The sequence below is a fragment of the Macrosteles quadrilineatus genome, unplaced genomic scaffold, assembly GCF_028750875.1.
Source record: "Macrosteles quadrilineatus isolate MER2022 unplaced genomic scaffold, UCM_ALF_1.0 Scaffold_4__1_contigs__length_99947679, whole genome shotgun sequence".
Lineage (NCBI taxonomy): Eukaryota > Metazoa > Arthropoda > Insecta > Hemiptera > Cicadellidae > Macrosteles > Macrosteles quadrilineatus.
In genome coordinates, this window is record NW_026542597.1 from 91,462,924 (window position 1) to 91,487,189 (window position 24,266).

Here is a 24,266-nt window from a genome sequence, read left to right on the forward strand (position 1 = left end):
TGTTAAGCGAATTTCACCTCTGTCGCAAATCTAGATCGATCTGTTTTAGCCAAACAGCCTATTCTAATGTATAGAATTTAAGGTTAAAAAAACATTCAGTAATCCATGGAAAGTTTTAGGGTTACTGTTTCCTTCGGTCCTTGGTTGGTTAAGAAATATTCGCACACTTGTACCGATTTGTTTAGTTTATAAGAGTTTAGTCCAAGATTTCTAAACGAGAGGGAGATTGTTTATTTGAGATAGGCTAGTTTAAATCCCCATCTCAACATGCATTTTGTTTATTTGAGCAATTTTTGTGGCTCTATTGATCATTTTTGATCAACAACTTTGTAATTAGGTTCAATGTAAAGTACACTTAAATCTACTATTTTGCAAATTCATCAAATTCGCAAATATCGTCACTTAATCAAAAACAATCCCTGACCGTTGCACATATGGAAATAAATAATTTCTTATTCTGATATTTTCATATGGATCATCTGAAAATGATCTTCTGGGGATATATTTTCCCGTGGCCTTACTCCACCGTATTTTAATGTGGCTCTGGTTTCAACATTATAAATTCGCCAAAGGTATATTGTTGGGTTATTATGGTATTAACGCACAGTTATAACAATCAAGATAGTGTTTATTATAAATTATATACACATATAAAATGCATATTAGTTGTAACCAGTTAAACATGTAAAAACAAAAACGAAACATTAACATACAAATTTGTAACAATTAGCCATGTGGTTTTTAGGAACAAACTATTTTAAGTATGGCGTTAAACTATAAATTACAAACATTAACTTATAAAATGTATAAAACCTAGTTACTAGTTCAACTTTGTTTTATGACAATGTTAAGATTGACTTAATTATGTGGTCTTAGGATTCAAAGAATAAATTATATTTGAAATACAGATGTGTGTACCTTCACTTTAATATCCATTTCTTGCATGTTATTTTATCCGTGTTAGTATTATTTTTCAGTTATAGTTTACAATAATATTTTACATTATTCAGGGTTATCAGTTATTTTTCTTCTACTACATAATATCCATTATTTTTTGTTCTAATTCTCACTACATCTCCGATGGCACTTAACAGTACTTTTTTACGATTCAATGCAAAGCTACAAACCTTTATAATTACTAATGCAATGTTTCAATTCTTGGCATTTTTGCATGAGTACAACAGTTTGCAAGTCAACTTATAATTCCTGAAAATATTTTGACTATTTTCACTAGCATTCATGATAAATGGTTAATAAATTGTAGGCAAACGATTTTTGATATCAACTTCAGTAAATGTCTTATTGTGGATTTGTTATTTAAATATGAGCAGTCTTAATCATCCACTTATCTAAGGCTTGTTATGATTACAGCATTTATAGGTTCAAGACAAATCTAATAAGGATTACTTAATTGATAAGTTTTAAACAAATAAAATAACAAACTTACAAAATTCGAGTTACGTGAACGTCTGTAAGCACCGTAGAAATCCTTCCTTAAAAATATTCTTTGTGCCTCAAAGGCTTTGACTAGGCAAGAACCCCTTGTGAAGTCCACTTCTGGGAAAATTAACGATTCTAGAAGAACCGTTAACCTCCGTCCAAGGGTGTGTGGCGCTCGGCAGCAGGTTGCTGGAGACATGTCTGTCCGTCGCAGAGATGTCTCAGTCATTGGAAGAGTCGTGCACGGTGGTACCACTGGCGTGTCAGGTCCCGCTCGCTCATGGTTGGCACCCGTGGTTTCCGCTCGGGAGTGATTGCTTGGCCTGTGACGCTCAGCCCTTCGACCCACTCCTCCTCGGTGAGGCTGGAGACAAGAGTTTTCAATTTTCCGCTAAATTTGTTCAGTTTGAAATTTTGTCTTACAGAAGTAGCCTATTAGAATTAAAAATTAGACATGATCGAGAAAATGTCATTTGGGGGAGTAGAGAATGTAAAGTAAAGAGAATATAGCAGAGTTTAAGCTTGAGAAATTATTTTTAGGGACATTTTATGAGTAAAATAAGGTAGGAATGAGAAGATCAGAAGAGGTAGTTGAAGACAACTTCAGAGGGAGGCAAAAGTAAGACTTAGAGATAGCTTGGATGATGAGAAAGAAAGCAAGAAGTAAGAAGGATTCCTATGAAAATAGAGGTTATACTGACTCAGTAGGGGGAAGGAGATAAGACCTGGAAGAAGGCCAATAGAGGAGGTGAAGAGGGATGTGGCAAAGAGTGGAGTGAGATGGTGTAAGAAGAGGAAATGAGGAGGGATAGGAAAATACAGAATAGCGTAGTTGATGTAATAACCAGAATAACAGAGAATGAATGTGTATGTACGAAATTGAGAGACATATTTAGTATGTACTATATTAAGTACCAATATTTTTGATAATATTTCTTGACAAAAAGAAATTAACTCATAACCTGAATGTTTAGAAACTAAAAAACAAATAAAAGTTGGAAATTTAAAAGGTTTTTTTTAAATAAAGCTAATGATTTTGAAAACCCACCTGCTCTTGTGCAGACTGATGTTGTGTTCTAGGATTTCTTGGACTTGGACAGAGCCGGGTCTCGACGGGTCTTCTTGACACCTCCCTCCTCTCTGTCAAGCACAAACTACGACCGCTTTAACACAGCTACTCAACCAAAATATATGAATCATGTTGATGTTATAATTACTTTCAGAAGCCTGATAGTAAAGTTCTTCAACTAAATTTGGTTTTTTGACGGATAGTCATGTTAGAAATTTTGAATTTTGAGCCTTCAAGCTTCATCCTAACAAGCTGACTTTGTTAACCTAATGACACTTTCACAAGTCTTGACAACCCCCAAACTTAGATACCTCTAACACCTTTCATCCAATCCATTTCAATATCCAGCCTAACAAACAGGCTTACTAACTTATTCACATCTATATACAGTGTATATAAGATTAATTGAAACTATGTTTTAATGTGTACATATTGGCATACTGTTTCAACAACTCTCTGGCCACCATTAGACCTGAAGTTGGTTAAGATACCATAAAACTCTCTCTTCCTTAGTTGAAAATGTGGTTAGTGACAGTGAAATATTCTAATGTTTTGTGTATATAGTGTACAGTTGTGTGCTTCTTGGGCCAGTTTGGACTTTTCCCATTCAGTTAAGTCTGTTTTCCTCACAAAAGTCCTAAAAACCAAGGCCCTTGTGCTCTATGTTACATTCTAAGTTAATCCTATGTATCGGATAAATCTTTACCTTGCTGTTTTTCTTTTGTCGAGCAGTGCTAGGCGTGAAGTTGAAATCAGGTAGACTTGCTCGCTTCTCTGCTTTTATTTGATCAGTGGATTTCTCGGTTTCTGAAGTACAACAGTGTTGATTTTAAATTTACCCATCTCATGGTGAATAGATTTATTGAATATATTCTAAGCCTAAAAAGTTTCCATTTTAAGGATTCATCCACATTGAATAGAAGACATGTTCGCCTACCTTGATGGGTCTTGAGCAGCACTTTCCACTGACTAGTGTCGGGTGGAGGGTGTTTGCTCGGCGGGGGGAGTGCGTGATGACCTCTGTGGCCCCGCTCCGGGGGCCCGTCTTCTCCCAAACCAGAGTCCGACTGGCTAGTAGCAGGGCCGCGCTGCTGGTTACTGAATCATCAATTCACATTACGAAGTTCCAAATATTAATAAAAATTTCATTTTATAATTTGTTTACACAATTTTAGACTGATTTTGAGATTATTAAAACTATTTTAACCAAATAATAGTATTACATTACTATTCCTGAAAATAGGTGTTTACCGGACGAGTGTGGTCGTTCCCGTGCGAGACGGAGTCGAGTGCGGGATTACCATAGGAGTCCAGTAAACACATTTTGGACGAGTGATGTACGATACTTTACGCCATACTACTCAATAACAAATCTGTACAAATCCTTATGTATTCCCTGTCCCACTGACTAAAGGACTAACAATCACTACTCATAACTAGAGGTTATGTTATTGTTTATAACTACCCATTGCCAAATATAACATAATCAGCTGGTTGGTGTCGGGTAAAAACGCATTACAGTACAGTAGTACGTAATGAAACCCCATTTGATTAAGCTGGTGGCAAACAGCTGTTTCTGGACTAAATCCTTGTGTGGGAAGTTTGTTAAAAACAGTGTAGTGTGGCGTAAAACATATTTACAAAAACCTCATTTCATCTCCTATGATGTTATAGGCAAAGAGTAAAGCACTCCTTAAAAAAATAAGATTAAATCAAGTAAGATTACTTGAAGATTACTCGAAAGCACTTTACTTTACTTTTCTTTGAAATGGCGACCATACAAATGTAGGTATTTTAAGCCAAGTATGAATGGAGATGAGTAGCATGCTCATAAAAACAGATTTCAGAATTTACAGGATGAGAAAAAGTCCTACTTTCACTATTCAAAGTCTATGCAACAAAGCATATGGTTTACCTGAAGCTTAGCCTCATCTCCACATCAGGTGGTGGTTGTGTAGGGTTGCCGCTACTACCTGCAAGTGTCACCGTCCAACAAGCTGTAACAGAGGAGAAATCACTTCCAACAACATCATCAACATCAGTAGTTGATCAATAGTTTCTACAATAATTTTAGTTGTGGCCCGTACAGATTCGTTTTTTGACGGTCTGGACAAGGTGAGGTTCTAAAAAAAAATTGTTATTTAAATTTCCAGAATAAAGATGATAGACTCCAGCCCGGGATTATTTTTCACATTACTTCAGGCTAGACTTATTGGTTGCAACATTATCATTTACATCAAATCCAGTGGGGATTTGGTTGGATTTGAACCCGGGACCTTTCAGGACTGAGGTCCTGTGCTCTACCTGTTGATAAACCATGCATTTCTGGTTCAATACTGGCTCTCAGCATCTTAATGTATCACTATTCACCACTGGCTTTCTGGGACTTGTACTGTAATGGTAGGCATACTTCTCGCTACAGATTACCACACGGATCTGTAGTCTAATAATGACAGACAAAAAGAGAGCAGATCTATAATAATAAGAAATCAGTGTTTTTTGTTGTTTTTTTCTAAATAAAGAGAAATAGACCTTTAGTGAATGCATATCCTGTGACTTTGTCGTCTTCCCTACATTCTTGAATTCTCTCCTTCTCATCTCCTGGAAATCCTATGATATCGCAAACTCTTCACAATTATTTAGTCACAAATTTAACACAGGTTTAGCTCACCCTGGGGGTTGGCTGGCGCATTGTTGGAAGCAGCACGAGTGTGTAGATGGCGTGAGTGCGACCTACGTTGTAACTGGCGCGACGGCCACTTTATACTAGGTAGAGTGGGGCTGTCCGCAGTCACTGACGTTGAGGAAGATTGCGACAGCTCTGAACAAGCAACTTCCCCTGATCCTGGCATAACAGATGGTCAGTGGTTTTGGTAAAAATTACTTTAGGAAAGGATTAGTATTTTAGGTTTTGAAAAGAAAATCATAGCATTGCATTTTGCAACGGGTAACCTGTTATGCCTGTATCACAGAAAATAGTTATACAATTGAGATACTTCAATGTCCTCGACTAATTTGATAACCTCTCCTATGTGATTTTGTATTTTTCCATACACATCATGCCTTTTGAGGAAAAGAATATCAAAACTTTTATCTTACTTATGCGCTACTATAAATCACTGTCCTTGCCAAAATAGACGGATTTGTTTATTGACTATTTTAGTTTTATTGTTAAATGCCTCTGTTTCTTTGAGTGTAGATTGTAGTAGTGTAGTTTTTTTATATAAGACGAAGTTAGCTTTATAGTTGCAACACTTTTAACGGAAAACGGTCCATGCTCATGTTAGTTTTGTGGATGTGCCGGGCATTGAACTCGTTCCTCCCGCACCGAAGTCCAAGACGATAACCACTCGGCTAGGAACACACCCCAAGTTTTGTTAGTGGCTAAGATCAGTTGAGATTTATTAAACCAGGACCATTTATTTAAGAGCCGAATGATTAGTTATAACATTTTCAAGTTTACCTTTGAGTATGAGTTACATCACATAATATTTTTGATACTACAATTTTTAACTCTTCTGAAAAGAAATAAATTAAGTTAATATTGTTCCCTATTCGTAGTGCTAGTTTCCTCTAGTGTTATCTTTATTCAAGAGGGTTCAACGATTTACAAACACCTCAAAATAAACACTCTTCAGAGCCTACAGCTGTTTTGTATCAGAGGCTCAGGGGTTCAAAATAGAGTTGCTGTGAGAAAAAAACTGGTTGAAAAAATATTACTGCCGAAATAAAATCATTTACTATTGTTCTGGGAAAATATTAATTTTTTTGATTGTGTTTAAAAAGGTCAACTCCCTTACATAACCATAGTTTTACATTGAAACTATTTTCTAATAAAACAAACAAATTCATATACTTACTAGCAAAATAAGTCTTCTCCGTCTGTAGTTCGTGTTTCATCGACGACAGCTTCATGTACCTCAGATTCTGGTCATTATCAATCTGAACTTTTTCTCGCTTCTCCGTCTTCTCTGGCTTCTTTCCGTTCTTGAACTTATCGTTCCGTTTGTTTCTACTCTTGGGGTTGATCTGCGGCAGTTCTGGCTTGAGGTGGGGAGTGTCTGGCAGAGGAGGGGTGGTGGCTGGGGAAGATGTAGGGGTGATGTCCGGAAGTGTCAGATCAGGGGAGAGAGAAGGTGTCTTCAAGCTCTTGTTCTGGTCGCAAATGTTCGGAAGTTTTCCCGCCTCTGGACAAGTTTCGGGAGAAGCGTTGATCTGAACGGTGAACTGATGTCGAAGGTCTTCCTCTGACTTGCCGACCACCGTGACAGTCTTCATTAAAGGTGTGCTTCGCTTTCTGTCCTCCCCTCGGCCATCTTTCGATCCTGGGAAAGAAACAGGTTTAAAACCATAAATTTGAGTTTTAAATTATATAGAAAAAGTACAACTTTTGACGTTTTCCTTCCTTAAGATTAGAGTGCATATTATTACAGTTTATGTCAATATTATGCCAATCTTTAATGGCTTTTTACTTTGATATTAACAGTTTTTGATTATTGATTATTGATTACAACTGAGGAGAATGTAACATTTCTTAACACTATTTTACCATTTTTTACTCATCATGGTATACGAGACTGACTCATATCACAAGACTTTCATTGTAATCTTGATTATTGTAACTGCTTTTAAAAAAAGATGAGTACCGTAGTCTAGTTTCATGGGGTTTTCCAGTATTCATAGTTAATACATGTTTATCGATTTAATTGGTTTGAACCATAATACTTACATGTGGAACAACACAAGTTGCACAATTAGTGTGACTGATATTTGCACTGGTGCTTTTGCAAATAGCATTCATAATATTTTTTTAATTATTATTGACACAATTTACTACGAGTAAAATATGAATAGAAGACTTTTGATTGAATTACCTTCATCAGCATTGCTGCCGTCAGAGTTGAGGTCTTGGCTGTCTCCCAGCAGGTAGAAGTTGATCCATCCTTTAGACAGTGTGAGCAGATCTTCTGATTCTCCTTCCGTCTGAGCCACAGCCAGTGCTTCTCTTCCCTTGGACGCATCTCCTCTCAGACGCTCCAGCTGTTCCTCAACAAGAGATCTCTCGTCTTTCTGCACCTGAGTCTCTTCATTTATCGGTCGGAATCGTCCGAACATAACTCCCGACTGTTTCCCAAACACTCGCCCCTTTAGCAACGTCCCTCCAAGCAGATTGAGCTGTTTCAACATTGCCTCGCTTTTCGAAGGTGTTAAACTACCGTGGATCGTGTGCCTTCTCGAGTGCTCGTTTTTGTCTTGATTATTGACTTCGGTTTTTGTATTCCTAGTGAGATTGCCGTGGATCGTGTGTCTTCTGGGGTAATCGCCTTCACCGCTTTGGAAGTTGCGAACACATTCATCGTCTTTTTTGTCGGAACTGCTTGTGCTGCTGTCGCTACTTTTGTTTTGACTGTGAGCGATATCTTTCAATATCATCTCGGATGGCATTGAGGCTCTTCTGCCTCTTGTTGGTTTCGGGGATTTTTTCTCGTCGTTTGAAGACTCAAAGGACCCACTTTTTTCTTCTGGAATCACTTCGAATTTTTGTTTGAATCTGGTCCCCAAGTTTCCTGGCCTGCGTGATGGTGTTGATTTAATGTTGAATTTCGGGGTAGGTTTGTTGAGCTGCTTTTCTAGTTTTGTGGTATTGTCCGTTTTGCTGTCAGGCCTCTCTCCTAAAACTGGTGTTTTGCATCTTTCTTCGTCCTTTTCACTTGTGACATTCAGAATTTGTATTTCAGATCCACAATTGTCATGATTAATTCTCGGTGAACCAGTTAAATTTAACTCAAGTTTATTACTTGGGTCCTCAAGTAAAGGTTTACTTCTGTTTGTGTTTTCTTTTTTACTTTTTGATAATTCACTGCTGTTGTTTAAAGGTGTTTGAACAGATTTTGATTCAGTGACTGCATTACTATTTACGTCACTATCAACAATATCTTGCACAAGTATGTCTTCAGACACTTGTACAAACATGTCCTTTGACCAAGGCACTTGGTGGTCAGAACATTTCAACTTTTTCCCGCCTGTTGAATCGATCTCATTTTCATCGTTTGAGTTTTCAATAAGTAAATGCGATATTTCTTTGTCTACTTCAGAATCAACATGAGGCATATTTTCACATTGTACCCATTTGTTTTGTAATCTTTGAACTTCTTTTGCTTTTGTTTTAAATCTTGGACTTGATTTCTTATCAGTTTTTCTTTTTGTTGTTGCAGTATTTTTATTATTTTCTTTGTCATGTTCATCATCAACCGTTGCACTACTGTTTACTGTCTCCAGCCAACAGTTTAAGTCGTTTTGTTGATCGTCTATAAACTCACGTTTACAAGGGGATGTGCAAACATCTTTAAGTTTGTAGTCTCCTTGAAAAATAACGTCTTTGTCTTTTTCCGAAGAATCTGAAGGCACTAGGGTGTCAGAAGAGTCTTTACTGGAGTCTAAATCCTCCCATTGTGTAAATTTTGACATTTTCCCAGAATACTCGTCAATTGACCTCGTTTTGCTACTACATTTTGAAGAAAGATCACCAGCGGATGAACAACAGTGGTGATGGTGTTTTTTACTTTTCTTCGAACAGTTTTTACCTTTACACTTATGACCGCTTGATAATTGATCAGAGTGTTTCTTTACTTCCAACCCTCTTTTCAACAACTTCTTTTTCAGTTCTTCAGGAATCTGTTCTACTTTTATTTCACCTTCTTCACCAGTGATTGATAAAAAGTATGCTTGTGATTCCTTGGAGGATTTTTTGGGAGCTTCACTTTCTTCAGGTAGAAGAGTGATTACATCACCCCTGACTAGCCTATTGTCGTATTTATTGTACAGTTTTAATCCTCTGTTTTTATCGTCACTTTTACTATCCTCCAGGCTATCGGCTAGGCTCAAGTCACTGTCACTGGAACAGTCCATTGAGGAAGTGTTGACTATCATTGATAGAGTACGAGGTAGCGCTGAAAATCTTGGAATTACCAATTCTTTACCGGGAATTTCCCAATATGTACCTCCAGCGACGGAGCCCATGGTAGTTTCTTGGTCAACGAGTTTACCATTCTCGTTATCAACCGATATATTGCATTCTAAATCATAGTTTTGGTTGGTTTTCATTGGTGGACTTGATGTTTTTCTACTGGTCAACAAATTACTTGGCTGTGGTCCCATTTTTTCTTCGAAAGCAGGCATGACGTTCCCTTTGAAATTACCCTTTGCAGCATCACTACATTTTGAAATTACTTCATATTTTATATTACCACAGAACTTATCCTGTGTATTTTCACTCCTAAGTTCCACAGTTGTGTTGGCAATGGTCACATCAGAATTACGACCTAGGATAGAACAAGTTTCAGTAAATCCCAAATTTTCCAACATGTTTGATTCATCGGTTGACTCGTTTATGGCAAGTGAGTCCATTTCAAAATCGTCTCTAGAGCATGGTGTGTTTATTTCAAGCGAATCAGGATTGAAACCGGATTCATCTTCTGTCATATACATATAGTTGGTTTTATAGTTTTTACTTGGCTTATGATTCAAGTTTATATTTTGAATTTTCTCACTTGATGATTGTGTTTTACTTGACTCTGACTCTGTCATATACAAATAGCCTTTGGTGTAGTTTCCAGCAAACTTTTTTGAAATATCTTCTTTGTTTTTTGGTGTTGAAACTTTGGTGATGTCCGAGGAGTTGGACTCAGTCATGTATAAGTAATCAGTGGTACATTTTCCACTCTTATTTTCTCCAAGATAGCTCAACCCCTTGCCTTCTCCTTCTCCCTCACTCTGAGACAAACGTTTAGTTGTTGGCGTTGATTCAGACTCAGTTATATAAAAGTTACTTGTAGCATTTTTCCCACCTGATTTCCTATTTTTGTGATATCTTTCATCTTCTTGTGATTTTGAAGTACTTGATGATTCAGTCATATACAAATAATTTGTGGTAGAGTTTCCAAAAGCTTTCTGATCAACAGCTTCTACGTCACTCTGTACGTCTTTGACTTTATTTCCTGACGAATCTGATTCAGACATATACAAGTAACCAGTGGTAAAGTTACCACCTTGTTTTGAAACAGCTGTATCTTCTTTGACAGGAGTTGAAGTTGTTGTTTCCTTAGATTTTTCTGATTCTGTCATATATAAACATTCAGTTGCATAGTTGGATGATTTTACAGTTTCAATATTCTTATTGTCTTCTGATCTACATGTATCTGATGGTGATTCAGATTCTGTCATGTACATGTAGTTTGAAGAATAGTTTCCTGCATTCTTGTGTTTCTCAAACTTTTCTTCTTTGTCTACCTCTCGCTCTTTAGTATCGGATGATTCTGTTTCGGTCATGTACAGATAATCAGTTGCACAGTTTCCGGCACTTTTGGTAGCAGTTTCAAGTGCCTTATGAGATTTTTCATTTTCTTCCTCTGTATCAAATTCCTCTTTATCATTCCCTTCCTTTATGTCAGTATTTTCTTCAGTGACGGTACGTTCTGTTCCTCTAGTGTCCAGAGAATCTGACTCTGTCATATACATATAGTTTTTCGTGTAAGTTCCAGCATTCTTCCTAATCAATTCTGGTCCCTCTTTTACATTTGAGTGGACCAATCCAGTAACTTCTGATGAATCGGATTCGGTTATATACAAGTAATTGGTATTGTAAGCTCCAGTAATGTTGTGATGAACTGAAGTTTCTTTGATCTCAACATCTTTACTCTCTGAAGCTGGGGTTCTGCTGGTGTCCGGGGACTCAGTTTCTGTCATATACAAATAGTTTTTTGAATAGTTCCCTCCGTTCTTTTTACTTCTTTTAGAGTTTTTCCCATTGTTCACCGTTTTAGTTAATCCTGACGATTCAGATTCACTCATGTACATGTAGTTGCTTGTGTAGTTTCCAGCTTGTGGTTGGTCCTGACCAGCATCTGTAGTGTCTGAAGACGTAGTTTTAGGTGCTACGGACGATTCAGATTCAGTCATGTATAAAAAGTCTGTTTTATAAGCTCCTGTTATATTTTTATTAACTCTATGGTCTGTATCTTCCGTTGGTGTTGATTCGGTTTCTGTCAGGTATAAATGACTAGTTGCTTGATTGCCTGCAAGTTTTTGATTACCTTCTATGTTTGTACTTGTACTACTAACTGAACCTTGTGTCATACCAGATTCGGATTCAGAGATATATAAGTAATGGTCAGCTTGATATTTTGCACCACCTCGAAGAGTTTGAACTATTTCATTTTCTTTGATGGTTGATAAAGGTTCAGATAATTGAGTGTATATGTCCTTTGTCATTGTTATCTTATTGTTGTTTAGCTCTAAATACGTCTGGGAAGTAATTGATATTTTTCTCTCTTCTTTTTCATCAGTACTTTTGTTTATGATTTTATTGTTCGATAAATTTTGAGGCTCAGGTACAATGCCACTTTCACAGCTTATTACAGCACTTATTAAATCCAATGGTTTTGGTTCTACATCGAGATTAGATTCTGATTGATGAGTTGAGTCTTTCTGTTTGCTCTTAGGTGAGACGTCTACAAGTGTCGTTTCAGAATCTATGACTAGTATCGGTGAAATATTTATGTTTGAACACTTCCCTTTGGATTCGGCACTTTCCGGAGTAATTGACGTTAAACTGACCGTCGAGTCTTGAGTTGACGTCGTTCTGTCGCTAACGGTTTGGTCGAGAGTCATAGAGCTAGTTGTAAAGTCAGTTGACGACTTTAGTTCATTGGATGACATCATTTCAGGACTTGTAAAACTACATGATTGTGATCCTGAATCGTCGAGACTGCAGCACTTTCTTCCCTCGGCGTTGCACGCTTCGCAGTCCGTGATGTAGCACTCACTTAGCATGTTCCCTTGGGAGTCGTACGTGTGACAGGTGGGAGCCGGAGTGGGAGTGCCTTCGGGAGACAGGGATTGTTCAAAATGAAGTTGTTGTTCTATTGTCAACTCTTCTGTGAATATCTGATTATGGTGTCTTTCACCAGGCGGACTAATTCTTTGATTGGATTCCGCATGTAATCCATTTGAAATATACGATGATTCTATTCTCGAATGTGATGTAGATAGTTTATCATGTTGAATATCACTTTGCATCAAACTGGACAAGTTCTCGTCCAAAGTGTTATCAGTCTCGGTACACTTGTCTTGTTCTAGCACCACCGAGTTTCTAAGTTCAGAATCATAGTTTTCAACGTCGTCTTCTGAGACTTGAGGACTATCGTGAGGATCTAGGATTAGATCGGGAACTCTGAGGAATCTCGCGGACTCGATCACAGCTCCCGGCAAATTGAGCTCATTGTACACTTGGTTTTGTTTCGCGCTGACATAATCGAACACTTCCTCACTCGGAGCCAACTCTGAGTTGGAACTGTGCTTGGACACTTCTTGTGAAGGTATGATGTTGACGGTAGGGACGGCGCGATGACTGTCTGGCGCACTGGTCTGACAAGCCTTGTGACACATGCGCCGCACCGCTCCACTGCTGGTGCCGATGCTAGGTATCGACGGTGTCGGCACAGTCACAACGTCCGACGCTGAGGTCTGGGCACGACTCAGTGTGTATTTGCGCATCACAGTCTCAGGCACGGAGTATCGTCTGTATGGAAGTCCCATCCTCGGCGCAGGCTGGTCCTTCTTGCCTGTCCCCATCACATCCGCGGCAACTTTGGCGGGCTTGTCCCTCTGCTCACTGGAAATACATTTTTTTTTAGTTGGATGTTTGAATTTTGGGTTACAACTAAGTGTTGAAGACAAGATAATAATAAACAAAGTTACATGTTGCTGAAAATTTATAACATATTCTTCTTGAGAAGACCGCACAAAAACAGTTGAAGAGTAATTATAGTGGTTTTACAATACTGTAGCTGTTGCATTATCTGTAAAAGTTTACTAATATGCCATCAACTTTCAGACCATTTTAAAATGCTTTATATTCCAGCAAAATGTCAGTATTCGCCTAGTAATGATTAAATTACTCCATCATCATGATAAACTGGTTAAAAACCATTATTACAGTAAACATCTTTTTTTTTACAATGCAATTCAAATCCCTATTAATTCTGATTTTAATCCTTCCTATTCTAATTTAAATGTTTAGTTCTATCTAAGCTCGCTAACATTTTAAAAGTGGATAAAAAAAACTTAGGAGTTCAGAGGAACCCAAACTAGTCCAGGCGCTGAGGGGGTTTGAGCATGCATAAAAGTGTAACGAAATTTGACTTTTGATTGTTGCTATGGGTACCTAGTAGATGAAGAAAATCGATGTTGTCGCATTTCTAGGTGGTTAATAACATGGGGGGGAGGGGGTGAAGTTGGGGGGCCGCCCGGGGGGCCGCCGCGCACAAAATAGCTTATATCTCGAGAACCAAAAGTCATATGATTACGTTAGACATGTCAAACTGTGCAGAAAAATGCATTCTACAAATAGATTATGTAGTAGTTTCACGGAAATTGACAAGAAGTTACTAAAAATTATATTTTTTAAATTTACGATAAGTATAATCAGGAGTATAATGGTTTTTGTTGTTGTTTAGAACCACTAATTTTTTAATTGACAACTTTTGAGAAGAGTACACAATAGGTAAATAGTACTTCTGTATAATGAAACTATTGCGGTACATAACTTAACAGCTATACAATCCTCAGATCCAATAAACATAACACAAACAAAGGCACAAAACGCGTCGCGGTCATTGTTCCTGGTGCCGTAACTATTAATGGCGAATACAGTTCAAGCTGAGACTTATATTATACTTTTAGAAAGATGGGGATTCTGAGGATTCATTTTCATATACATATAAAATAGTATTGAGCGACCATTATGTAGCGGGAAATATAGTTTGTAAAAGAAGAGAGTTCAAAATATATTTTGGTGGTGGATCGTTTCCATCACAATCTGAAACTGCAATAAATTCCCTACAATTTATACATCTCCGAATCTGAGGATGGTTATAACAATTTTATGTAGTTTTGAAAAGGTCATAAAAATTATGTTTTCGTAAAAAAATGTTAACATTTCACATTCTGACGTAAATTACTCAGGAAATTTCGATTTCAACTACATTTAACTATACATTTTTAGAAAGAGCTTTTACTCTTAAATTATGCAGTGTAACAAGGCTACAAATACAAGCTAAGGAATACAATGGAAACTCCATGTAGCATTATAATTTTACTTCTTATCTCTCAATCCTTGACCCTATCTGGGTACCAGTGGTGGTTAACCTTTCAGAAAATAATTCGAACATAATTTATATTTCAAAACAAAATTTTATTAGGCTAATCACAAGATAATTTTAATCACAAGATTAAATTCAAACGCCACTCGATCACCCCACCTGAGATAAATATCCATGCAATATAACCCCTCAACCTAAATTAGAACTATTGTAATAGGCCTAGCCTAAAGCTTAATTTAGTAAATTCATTTGCAACCCTTTGTAAACTTTTATTGTGAACCCTTAGTTTCTTTTCTTTTACCATCAATTTTGTATTGTAATGAAATAAATTTAAGTTTAGATAATGCTACATGGAGTTTCCATTGTATTCCTTAGCTTGTATTTGTAGCCTTGTTACACTGCATAATTTAAGAGTAAAAGCTCTTTCTAAAAATGTATAGTTAAATGTAGTTGAAATCGAAATTTCCTGAGTAATTTACGTCAGAATGTGAAATGTTAACATTTTTTTACGAAAACATAATTTTTATGACCTTTTCAAAACTACATAAAATTGTTATAACCATCCTCAGATTCGGAGATGTATAAATTGTAGGGAATTTATTGCAGTTTCAGATTGTGATGGAAACGATCCACCACCAAAATATATTTTGAACTCTCTTCTTTTACAAACTATATTTCCCGCTACATAATGGTCGCTCAATACTATTTTATATGTATATGAAAATGAATCCTCAGAATCCCCATCTTTCTAAAAGTATAATATAAGTCTCAGCTTGAACTGTATTCGCCATTAATAGTTACGGCACCAGGAACAATGACCGCGACGCGTTTTGTGCCTTTGTTTGTGTTATGTTTATTGGATCTGAGGATTGTATAGCTGTTAAGTTATGTACCGCAATAGTTTCATTATACAGAAGTACTATTTACCTATTGTGTACTCTTCTCAAAAGTTGTCAATTAAAAAATTAGTGGTTCTAAACAACAACAAAAACCATTATACTCCTGATTATACTTATCGTAAATTTAAAAAATATAATTTTTAGTAACTTCTTGTAAATTTCTGTGAAACTACTACATAATCTATTTGTAGAATGCATTTTTCTGCATAGTTTGACATGTCTAACGTATTCATATGACTTTTGGTTCACGAGATATAAGCTATTTTGTGGATGTAGTAACACTTCGGCCCAGTAACATTTCGGCCAAACTCAAATTTCTTAGAAAAACAGTATCACTTCGTCCCACTCGCTTTTACAGGTGATTAAATAAGCTAATGGAGTAACATTTCGGCCCGACGAAAAATTTACAAGGGTTGAGGAACGCAGTTCAGGTAGTAAGAGATACATGACCTGTATACTTTGCAACCACCCTCTGGTGGAATGTCGCCCAACCGTCACCCCTTGTATCCTCTGACCTCACATGACGGAGAATTGGTGGAATCTTACCTAACCTAACCTAACCTTACCTAACCTAACCTAACCTAACCTAACCTGTCAAATATTTTGTTGGGACGAAGTGTTACTAGTGGGCAGGTAGAGAGTTGGACCGTAGGCCACATCTGAGGTTTTCGGGCCGAAATGTTACTGGGCCGAAGTGTTACTTGGGCCGAAGTGTTACGACACGATTTTGTGCGCGGCGGCCCCCCGGGCGGCCCCCCAACTTCACCCCCTCCCCCCCATGTTATTAACCACCTAGAAATGCGACAACATCGATTTTCTTCATCTACTAGGTACCCATAGCAACAATCAAAAGTCAAATTTCGTTACACTTTTATGCATGCTCAAACCCCCTCAGCGCCTCGACTAAACCATATTACAAGTGTGCTTATAAATAAAAAATTGTTCATATTTAAAAAAAAAATTTTACAGTTATGGTGTACTAATAAACACATTTAAAAATATCTTTAAGATAGCCGAGGTACTGTATTTGATACAAATTAAAACCTGATCAAACGTGCTTGGTTAAAAATTTTAATTTTTGATACTGTCTTTTCTATCTAACAAACAATCTAAAAGGGACAAGATCTCGTGAGAACAAAGTGATACCATGGTAAATTTGTATCCAAACAAAATTTCTAATGTAATGTAGCTAAATAGCAGCTCAATCGTAACATATTCGTAGTAAGTAAGGATATTTCGTAGTTAGTAAGGATATTTCGTAGTTAGTAAGGATATCAGTTGATTATTATTGGAGACACTTAATGTTAACTGTTTTATTAGTCTCATCAAGTAGGTTAAGGGTGTTAAAATTTCAACATGATTGAGTGTGAGACAAGGATGAAAGTTTGATACTTTCTAGCAGTTTGCATCAATTAACAACGATGCAGATTCACCACTCAACCTACAAGAGGTTGAGGATGGATAGGCACAGTGTTAAACAATATAAGACAACAGTGATAGAAATAGTGATATAACAAGTGTAATGCAAAGATTACACATTTATGATACCGTTCTCTTCTTACAAAATCATATTGTATTTTAGTGAATTATGCACATTTTGCAGCAGGATGTTCCATCATCAGAGTATATAATGTTGTAATCCATATTCTATCCTACACCTTATATTAACATCCTCTAACTAAGAGTAATTTCTGCTGAAGACGTCACAACCCGTGCCTCAAAATTAATTCAAATATGGTTTTTATGCTTGGGCGGTAAAAATCTTCTGCATGAGTTTTGGTAAAGGTCAAATGTGGTAAAAATGAGACATTTACAGTCTTGTTTGATATTACAGTATATGTAAATGTGAATAAAAGAGTATATATAGAAACTATATTTTTTATCTAAAATAGCTTTGTCGTAAATAATTTCATAAAATCTTCTGAGTTAATACAAGTTTGATTTGACTTTCTGAGTAATCAAATATTATACAAAATTTTAGTTAACTAAAATTCAATCAAATGTTTTAGCTAACAGAAATTTATACAATTTTCTGAGTCAACAAAAATGTTTCCCTTACAATTTTCTGAGTCGAGAAAAATGTACCTATACTATTTTTTAAGTCAACAAAAATGTTACCCATACGATTTTCTGAGTCAACAAAAATGTTACCCATACGATTTTCTGAGTCAACAAAAATGTTACCCATACGATTTTCTGAGTCAACAAAAATGTTACCCATACGATTTTCTGAGTCAACAAAAATGTTACCTGTACGATTTTCCCAATGAACACAAATTAGGCCTAGATACCTACAATTTTCTCAACACAAATTAAACAGGTATAAAATTTTGTGAGTCAACAATGTGGTGTGGTACAATAACAATGTGTAACAGACATTGGTTACGATTTCCTGGGTTAACAGACATGCAATTTACTGAGTTGACACATATTTCATACGATTTTTTTATTGAGTACGGTTTTCTGAGCTCACACAAGTTTGACTTACAATTTATAAAGGCAGCGGTAGGCGAACATAGCCCAGACTATGGCTAGACGGGCGCAGAGTGTGGAATTTGGTCGCTAAAACTGGCAATGATGCGTCCCTCTTCCCATCCCCTCAGCCAGAGATAACACAGGAGAAACCCGCCTAATGCTGTCTGGAATACTGTTCCAGCATACAGACGTTTTGTCTTTGCCAATATACACGTTGTTTTACAGTATCTGGGGTAGAAAATCTAAATATCGTAATTAGTTGTTTTACAAATATTTTGTGGAATCTCGTTTTTTCCACATATTATGCTAACTGGGTTGGGTACATTGTTGAATTGAAATTGTTCTAAACTGGTTTGATACAGTAATATTATGCCTTGGTTCAAATTTTTTGTAAAACGATTGTTTAATCATTTTATCTACCGAAGTTGTTAAAACCGTTCAGTCGCTAAATGAGAAAATCTCAACCAACAAAAGTAATGTCAACAATAGCTTATTCCCAATATGGGAAATTCACTAAAATTAAAGTATTTATCATTGACTATACGCAGAGTAGACTTCCCATCCAATGTAGAAATTTGAAGCCGAAAAACGTGGTGCAATCTGTTGAGATGGTCTACCAACAACTAATGAAAATAAAATTCTGTCAAGAGATAAATCAACCAGCTGTTAACATGGATTACTCTGATGAGATGGTCCTAAACTTCATCTATTTTCTTGGCTTCAAATTTTTTCGTGGGAAGTCTACTCTGTGTAGGCTATAGTCAATGATTTTACAATGTCGCAGGAATTGTATCACTTTGGTGGTCTCTGACCAGATGTTTGTGCCTTGATTCACTTAGCCCTCGATTACGCAGTGACAAACAAACATTGTGTGATGACGTCATCATGTACAGATCCGTTGTTTGTATCGTTGGTCATGATATATTAGCTCTCGCTGACTCGACTGCGCTCGTCGTATTACCATTGACTTTGAATAGTGCAAGTAGACTTCTGGTGTAAAATTTGAAGTCCTGTTTTTGATGTATTTCAAGTTGGTGACGTGAGCGCGCTTATGTCGTCTAAATTGAAGTTTAGGGTACATTTTAAGATGTGTGCTTTACTTTTTTTTACATCTTTTATCTTTTTAATGCCAGGATAAGACAAGTAGATACAATGGAGATATGATATACTGTTATTCAGTTTCAATACATTTAAAGTTGGCTCAATAAAAAAATATATAAAAAAATAATCAACTACGAATTTTAGTATCACCAAAGATCAAACTCGATCGTTTATAGATTCATACTATTATACTTAAGACAATAAGGTTAGTTCTGTCCGGTTATGTAGAGAGTGTTTAGTTGTAAAACTATTTGTTTCTTGCTGTTTAACAACTTAAAAATTTTTGCATCGTAGGCAGATCACTCTATTCATAACGTATTACTAAAATTATAGGAAATTTAATTTAATAATGCGGTTCAATTCAGTGAAGTAATGTTCTAAGTTTGTTATTATAACGAAAGATTAAAGAACAAAAGTAAAATCTCCTCTGATAAAATAAATACTTCTGATGCCATAAGATAACGAATTTCAAACAAAAGAATGTAGGCTTTTTTGCTGTCAACAATTTAAAAAAATACTTAACTTTGTTCAATGTTGTATACGTTGATAAATACTGGCATTATTCTGGTATATAATGATTATTAAGCAGAAATATTCAGATCCAACGGTTACTTTAAAACTCGCAAATAATTGATAGTTCTATGAATAATAAAGTGTAAATAATTGGGTATGACAGGTAGGTACACTCTGTTGATCAACTCGAGGGTTGTACAGTCAAGGACAAGACTGCCAATCAATTGTTCGATACTATGATATCCAGGAGCTTAACTACTTCTCAGACTCAGCCTATCAGTTCGTTCTGCTGTAAAGTATATTTTGGGTTCACATCTTTATTTGTTCAAATGGAAACTTATGTCTTTTACAGATTGTTTAGGCTTGGTTGAGGCATTTTCAGACTATAAATCCTTGGATCTACAATTCTAATACAAGAAGGTTATAGCCTCAAATCAAGTTTACAAATGCCATTGTGAAACGATAATGCTGAAAATATGTGCGGGAAAATGGATTTGTTTTAATTCCTTGCCGTAGTGTTAAAACTTTATGTTTGAAAATAATAACTTAGAAAACAATTACTGTATTTGTACAAAAGTAAAAACTGACCGTTGGGTTATCGCGTTGTCTCGTGACTTTTAACCTCAGTTACTTTCAATTATACTATAGGTTCCTACTTTGACTTTGAATACTGCAAGACATCTCATCCTATTGTTGTAAACTCTGGAGCGTGTTTAGTTGCGATTCATGTCCTGTTCCGTTTGAGTGGTCCAATGTCGACTCGATGTTTTTCTCTCGAGGTAAATTTTACAGACAGTTCTTTACAGGGTTACTAATCGTTTTGTGAATTGCCTATGTAGGTAATAATCTATTATTTAGTTTGAAGGCATAGTTTTAAACCTCTATGAAATTATAATTTACAAAATGGTTGCCTAAACATTCAAACATAAACAAACATATTGGAAACACAGCTGAAAATTAGCATCAGCTGATTACTGTATCACTATCAATCAAATGGACTCATCTAAAATAGTTTAACCCAAATAAGGACGCTAGATTAATGTGGGGATGAGTCAGCTGCCACATGTAGCTTTTAGCTTTGTCAATGACTACGATCAGCTGTTGCTTTAGCCGCTACCATTTATAAATGGGTCAAATGTTCAAGGACAGTTGTGTGCAGTTTTAAATCAACCAAAAAAATGACATTATAATCCATAGGATGACAAGAGAAATTATTACTCTATGTTCCCCCTACAAATTTGATAAAATGAAAGCCCGATTATTGACAGCTGAATCCAGTTTCGAACTATCGCAAAGAAAATATTGAAATCCATAAGTTGACGTTAACATCCATAGATTATCATCCATAGGTTGACATCCATAGGTTTCCAAATCTAGGGTTTACCCTCTCTATTAGTTCTTCCTAAACAGATTGATTTGCATTTGTTGTTGCCTGAGTTCACACCCAATTGTAATCTACAGCCAAGAACTGTCAAAAAGCTACTAACAAAAGATGACAAACTTAAGATATTTTTCTATGTGGTTCCTTCTACCAATTGATTCCAATCAAAAACAGCTTGATCCACTTCCGAACCCCCAAAAGAAACTAACGGCTCCTACGATGACACATTTAAGAATTGTATACCTAAGGTTGACAAATACTCTAGTTTCTCCTACCTGTCAAGGGAGAGACTCCTAGGTGGAGGCCAGGCGTCCCGGATGGTCCAGAGGAGCTCCTCAATAGTGGGCGGAGTCCTCGGTACCAACGACGCTCCTGGAATCACCAAATAGCAGGGTGAGGGGATGTACCACCAATCCATCGTGGAAACACAAAAACTCACATACACACAAATATCACAATGGATACAACACTGTCACAAACACTTCAAGGACTTCACGAACTACATTTGTTTATAAAGCTTCCTAGTGAGTTAAAACAAACTGCGAATATCCTCAAAATGCACGCATCCGCGGCCCCATACGCGCGGTGCCCCGGCCTCCGCCACACTGGTTATTTCTTAATTGGACGTCGACAATTCTACGCCGCGCCACATCCTCTTCCATCGCCCTCTCGGCTTACACTAAAACACCTCGGCTGCGCCAATGTGTTGGATTAGGCCTGTATCACGCTTGAAACACACTGATTAATTAGATGCAAAGGAAGCTCGGTACACTGGTGCAGTGTTAATTTAATTACTGAAGATGTTAGGTTTAAAAAGTTGTTCTGGAAGAATTTGATCAATTTAAATATGTAGATGAGAAAATGTCTGCTGTTGCCAGTTATTAATTTATAAGTAATTGTTTATATTATTTTTACTATTTTGTATTCACTATGTAACTATAATTCTTAAGTTCTACCGATATCTTTTCAGATTTCTTTGAATAGTTTTTTTCGGGATAAATCCTACTTCTTTTCCGAGGTAATGCGAAATCCTCTCAACTTTTATTTACAGTTCCCTACATGTTATCGCTACTTTTACTGTTAAATGAACTATTATCAAGCTACCGCGGACTTAGTTCAAAAACAAATTTTATTCCTACACAATAATTATAAATCACACTACAACATCCCACCCTAAAGTTATAATTCGAAACCAAAAATCAAAATCCTAATACAATCACTGAAAGACACTTCGCCTGGATACAAATAACCTCATAATATTGCTATAGTCAGTATGTTGGAACCTGTCGCCTGAGGCTCCTACTGGGACTGCTGGCACGGGCCTTAATTGGCCAATACCAGCTAGACGGAGGAGTATGAGACAGGTTCCATCATACAGAATATATAAACCCAGACACTGCAAAAATGCCGTGCAGTCTTGACATTTTCGGTGCAATTATTTATATTGGGCTGTTATCGTGCACTGCCGCCACACACGCATGCTAGGGCCGCGACCTAAATAATGTCCGACTACTTGACTACGACTTGTGATTGCCACAAATTTGGAGTGGGCGAGACCGTCATCCTTGGTAGTTTGTCACTTGATGACTTGTTAGTCAGAATTACGAGAAACAGGACTTTGTAGCTGAGAAACAGAATTTCACTCATTTACATTCGTATAGGACCTAATAAAAGTGCATCCATAACATGACCTAACCAAACCTAACCTAATAAAGGTGCTTCCATAACATAACCTAACCTAACCTAATGAAGGTGCATCCATAACATGACCTAACCTAATAAAGGTGCACACATAACATGACCTAACCAATCCTAACCTAATAAAGGCGCATCCATAATATAACCTAACCTAATAAAGGTGCATCCATAACATGACCTAACCTAACCTAATAAAGGTGTATCCATAACATAACCTAACCTAACCTAATAAAGGTGCATACATAACATGACCTAACCTAACCTAACCTAATAAAGGTGCATCCATAATATAACCTAACCTAACCTAATAAAGGTGCATACATAACATGACCTAACCTAACCTAATAAAGGTGCTTCCATAACATAACATAACCTAACCTAATAAAGGTGCATCCATAACATGACCTAGCCTAATCTAATAAAGGTGCACACATAACATGACCTAACCAAACCTAACCTAATACAGGTGCATCCATAGCATAACCTCACCTAACCTAATAAAGGTGCATCCATATGACCTAACCTAACCTAATAAAGGTGCATACATGACATAACCTAACCTAACCTAATAAAGGTGCATCCATATGACCTAACCTAACCTAATAAAGGTGCATCCATTTTCGAGTTCAAGTTTTAGTTAGATAGAGTCTACAGATTGGGCTAGACTACTGTGGCACGATTTTGATAACATTTGGTATGTTGGTATTCATCCATAATATCTCCAGCAGTTTATCTTTTTTTATTTAGGTTTTTAAAGATGATTTATCCATTAAACCCATAAAATAACAGAAAATAGAATTTTCACAAAAATGGCTTAAGCGAATTTGTTTCAAATCTAGTCTACAAATGACCCTTTTAAACTCAAAAAAATGGTACTCCACTCCCCAATACTTAAAAATGAGGGTTCGAAATATTTGCAATTGTTGTGATTCTATACATGAAATAAAGCTACTCCCACTCCCACCGTTAACCAATAAGGGTTTTTGACGAACTAATGAGAGAAAGTATGTGTCAGTTTGCTGATACCGTTTATTTAAATGAGCGCACTTTGTAATAGATAATATTTTAAGTAGCCTTGACGTTTTCGTACGTAATTAGTAATATGTTATCTACTCACCTGAGCCTTACAATATCAAAAGTGCGCCTACGATATTTATTTAGCTTGGTATCTTATGTTTGTTGATTGAAAACAAAGGTTTAACGTAATGAATTAGCTATTAATTTTGTTGTCTGTATAGATAGTGAACAACAACAACATAATTCGGACATAGAACCAACGTTAAAATTGTCTTCAACTGCTCCATCGGGATTATTTACATCTACTTAAGTAGATAAACAGTTTAATTTAGAGTTACATGCTCATGATTGTGGCGCAATCCATGATGGGACCGTTTAAAAGTTGTGTAACTAAGTCAAGTATTGAACCACTGTACCCGCAGTAGGTCACGCTTGGAGCCGTAAAAATAAAATTGTTTTGTTTATTTTCAACAGCACACGTACATTGTTGCATGTTTATACAATCACTTTAT

General features: G+C 36.5%; 1 protein-coding gene across 1 annotated transcript; it reads right to left on the minus strand.

Moving 5' to 3' along the window:
* Positions 1-632: 632 nt before the first annotated feature.
* LOC128993142 (uro-adherence factor A-like) lies at positions 633-21,443 on the minus strand. The gene is made up of 9 exons (XM_054416900.1): positions 21,315-21,443; positions 7,384-13,181; positions 6,370-6,834; positions 5,181-5,354; positions 4,425-4,506; positions 3,447-3,607; positions 3,216-3,316; positions 2,489-2,580; positions 633-1,804 (listed from the first exon to the last, which is right to left on the minus strand). Exons 2-9 carry the CDS (start codon positions 13,139-13,141, stop codon positions 1,666-1,668), a joined length of 6,972 nt encoding a protein of 2,323 aa, XP_054272875.1. The 5' UTR covers positions 13,142-13,181; positions 21,315-21,443; the 3' UTR covers positions 633-1,665.
* Between the last annotated feature and the right edge of the window lie 2,823 nt (positions 21,444-24,266).

What these genes read in the sequence shown, in the direction of transcription:
- LOC128993142 (XM_054416900.1), bottom strand. Translation starts at nt 13,141, where the DNA reads ATGGGGACAGGCAAGAAGGACCAGCCTGCGCCGAGGATGGGACTTCCA. An exon ending in GGAGAAGACTTATTTTGCTA is followed by an intron (nt 5,355 to 6,369) that starts GTAAGTATATGA and finishes CTGTTATGCCAG; the next exon opens with GATCAGGGGAAGTTGCTTGT. An exon ending in GCTGCTCAAGACCCATCAAG is followed by an intron (nt 3,317 to 3,446) that starts GTAGGCGAACAT and finishes GTTGTACTTCAG; the next exon opens with AAACCGAGAAATCCACTGAT.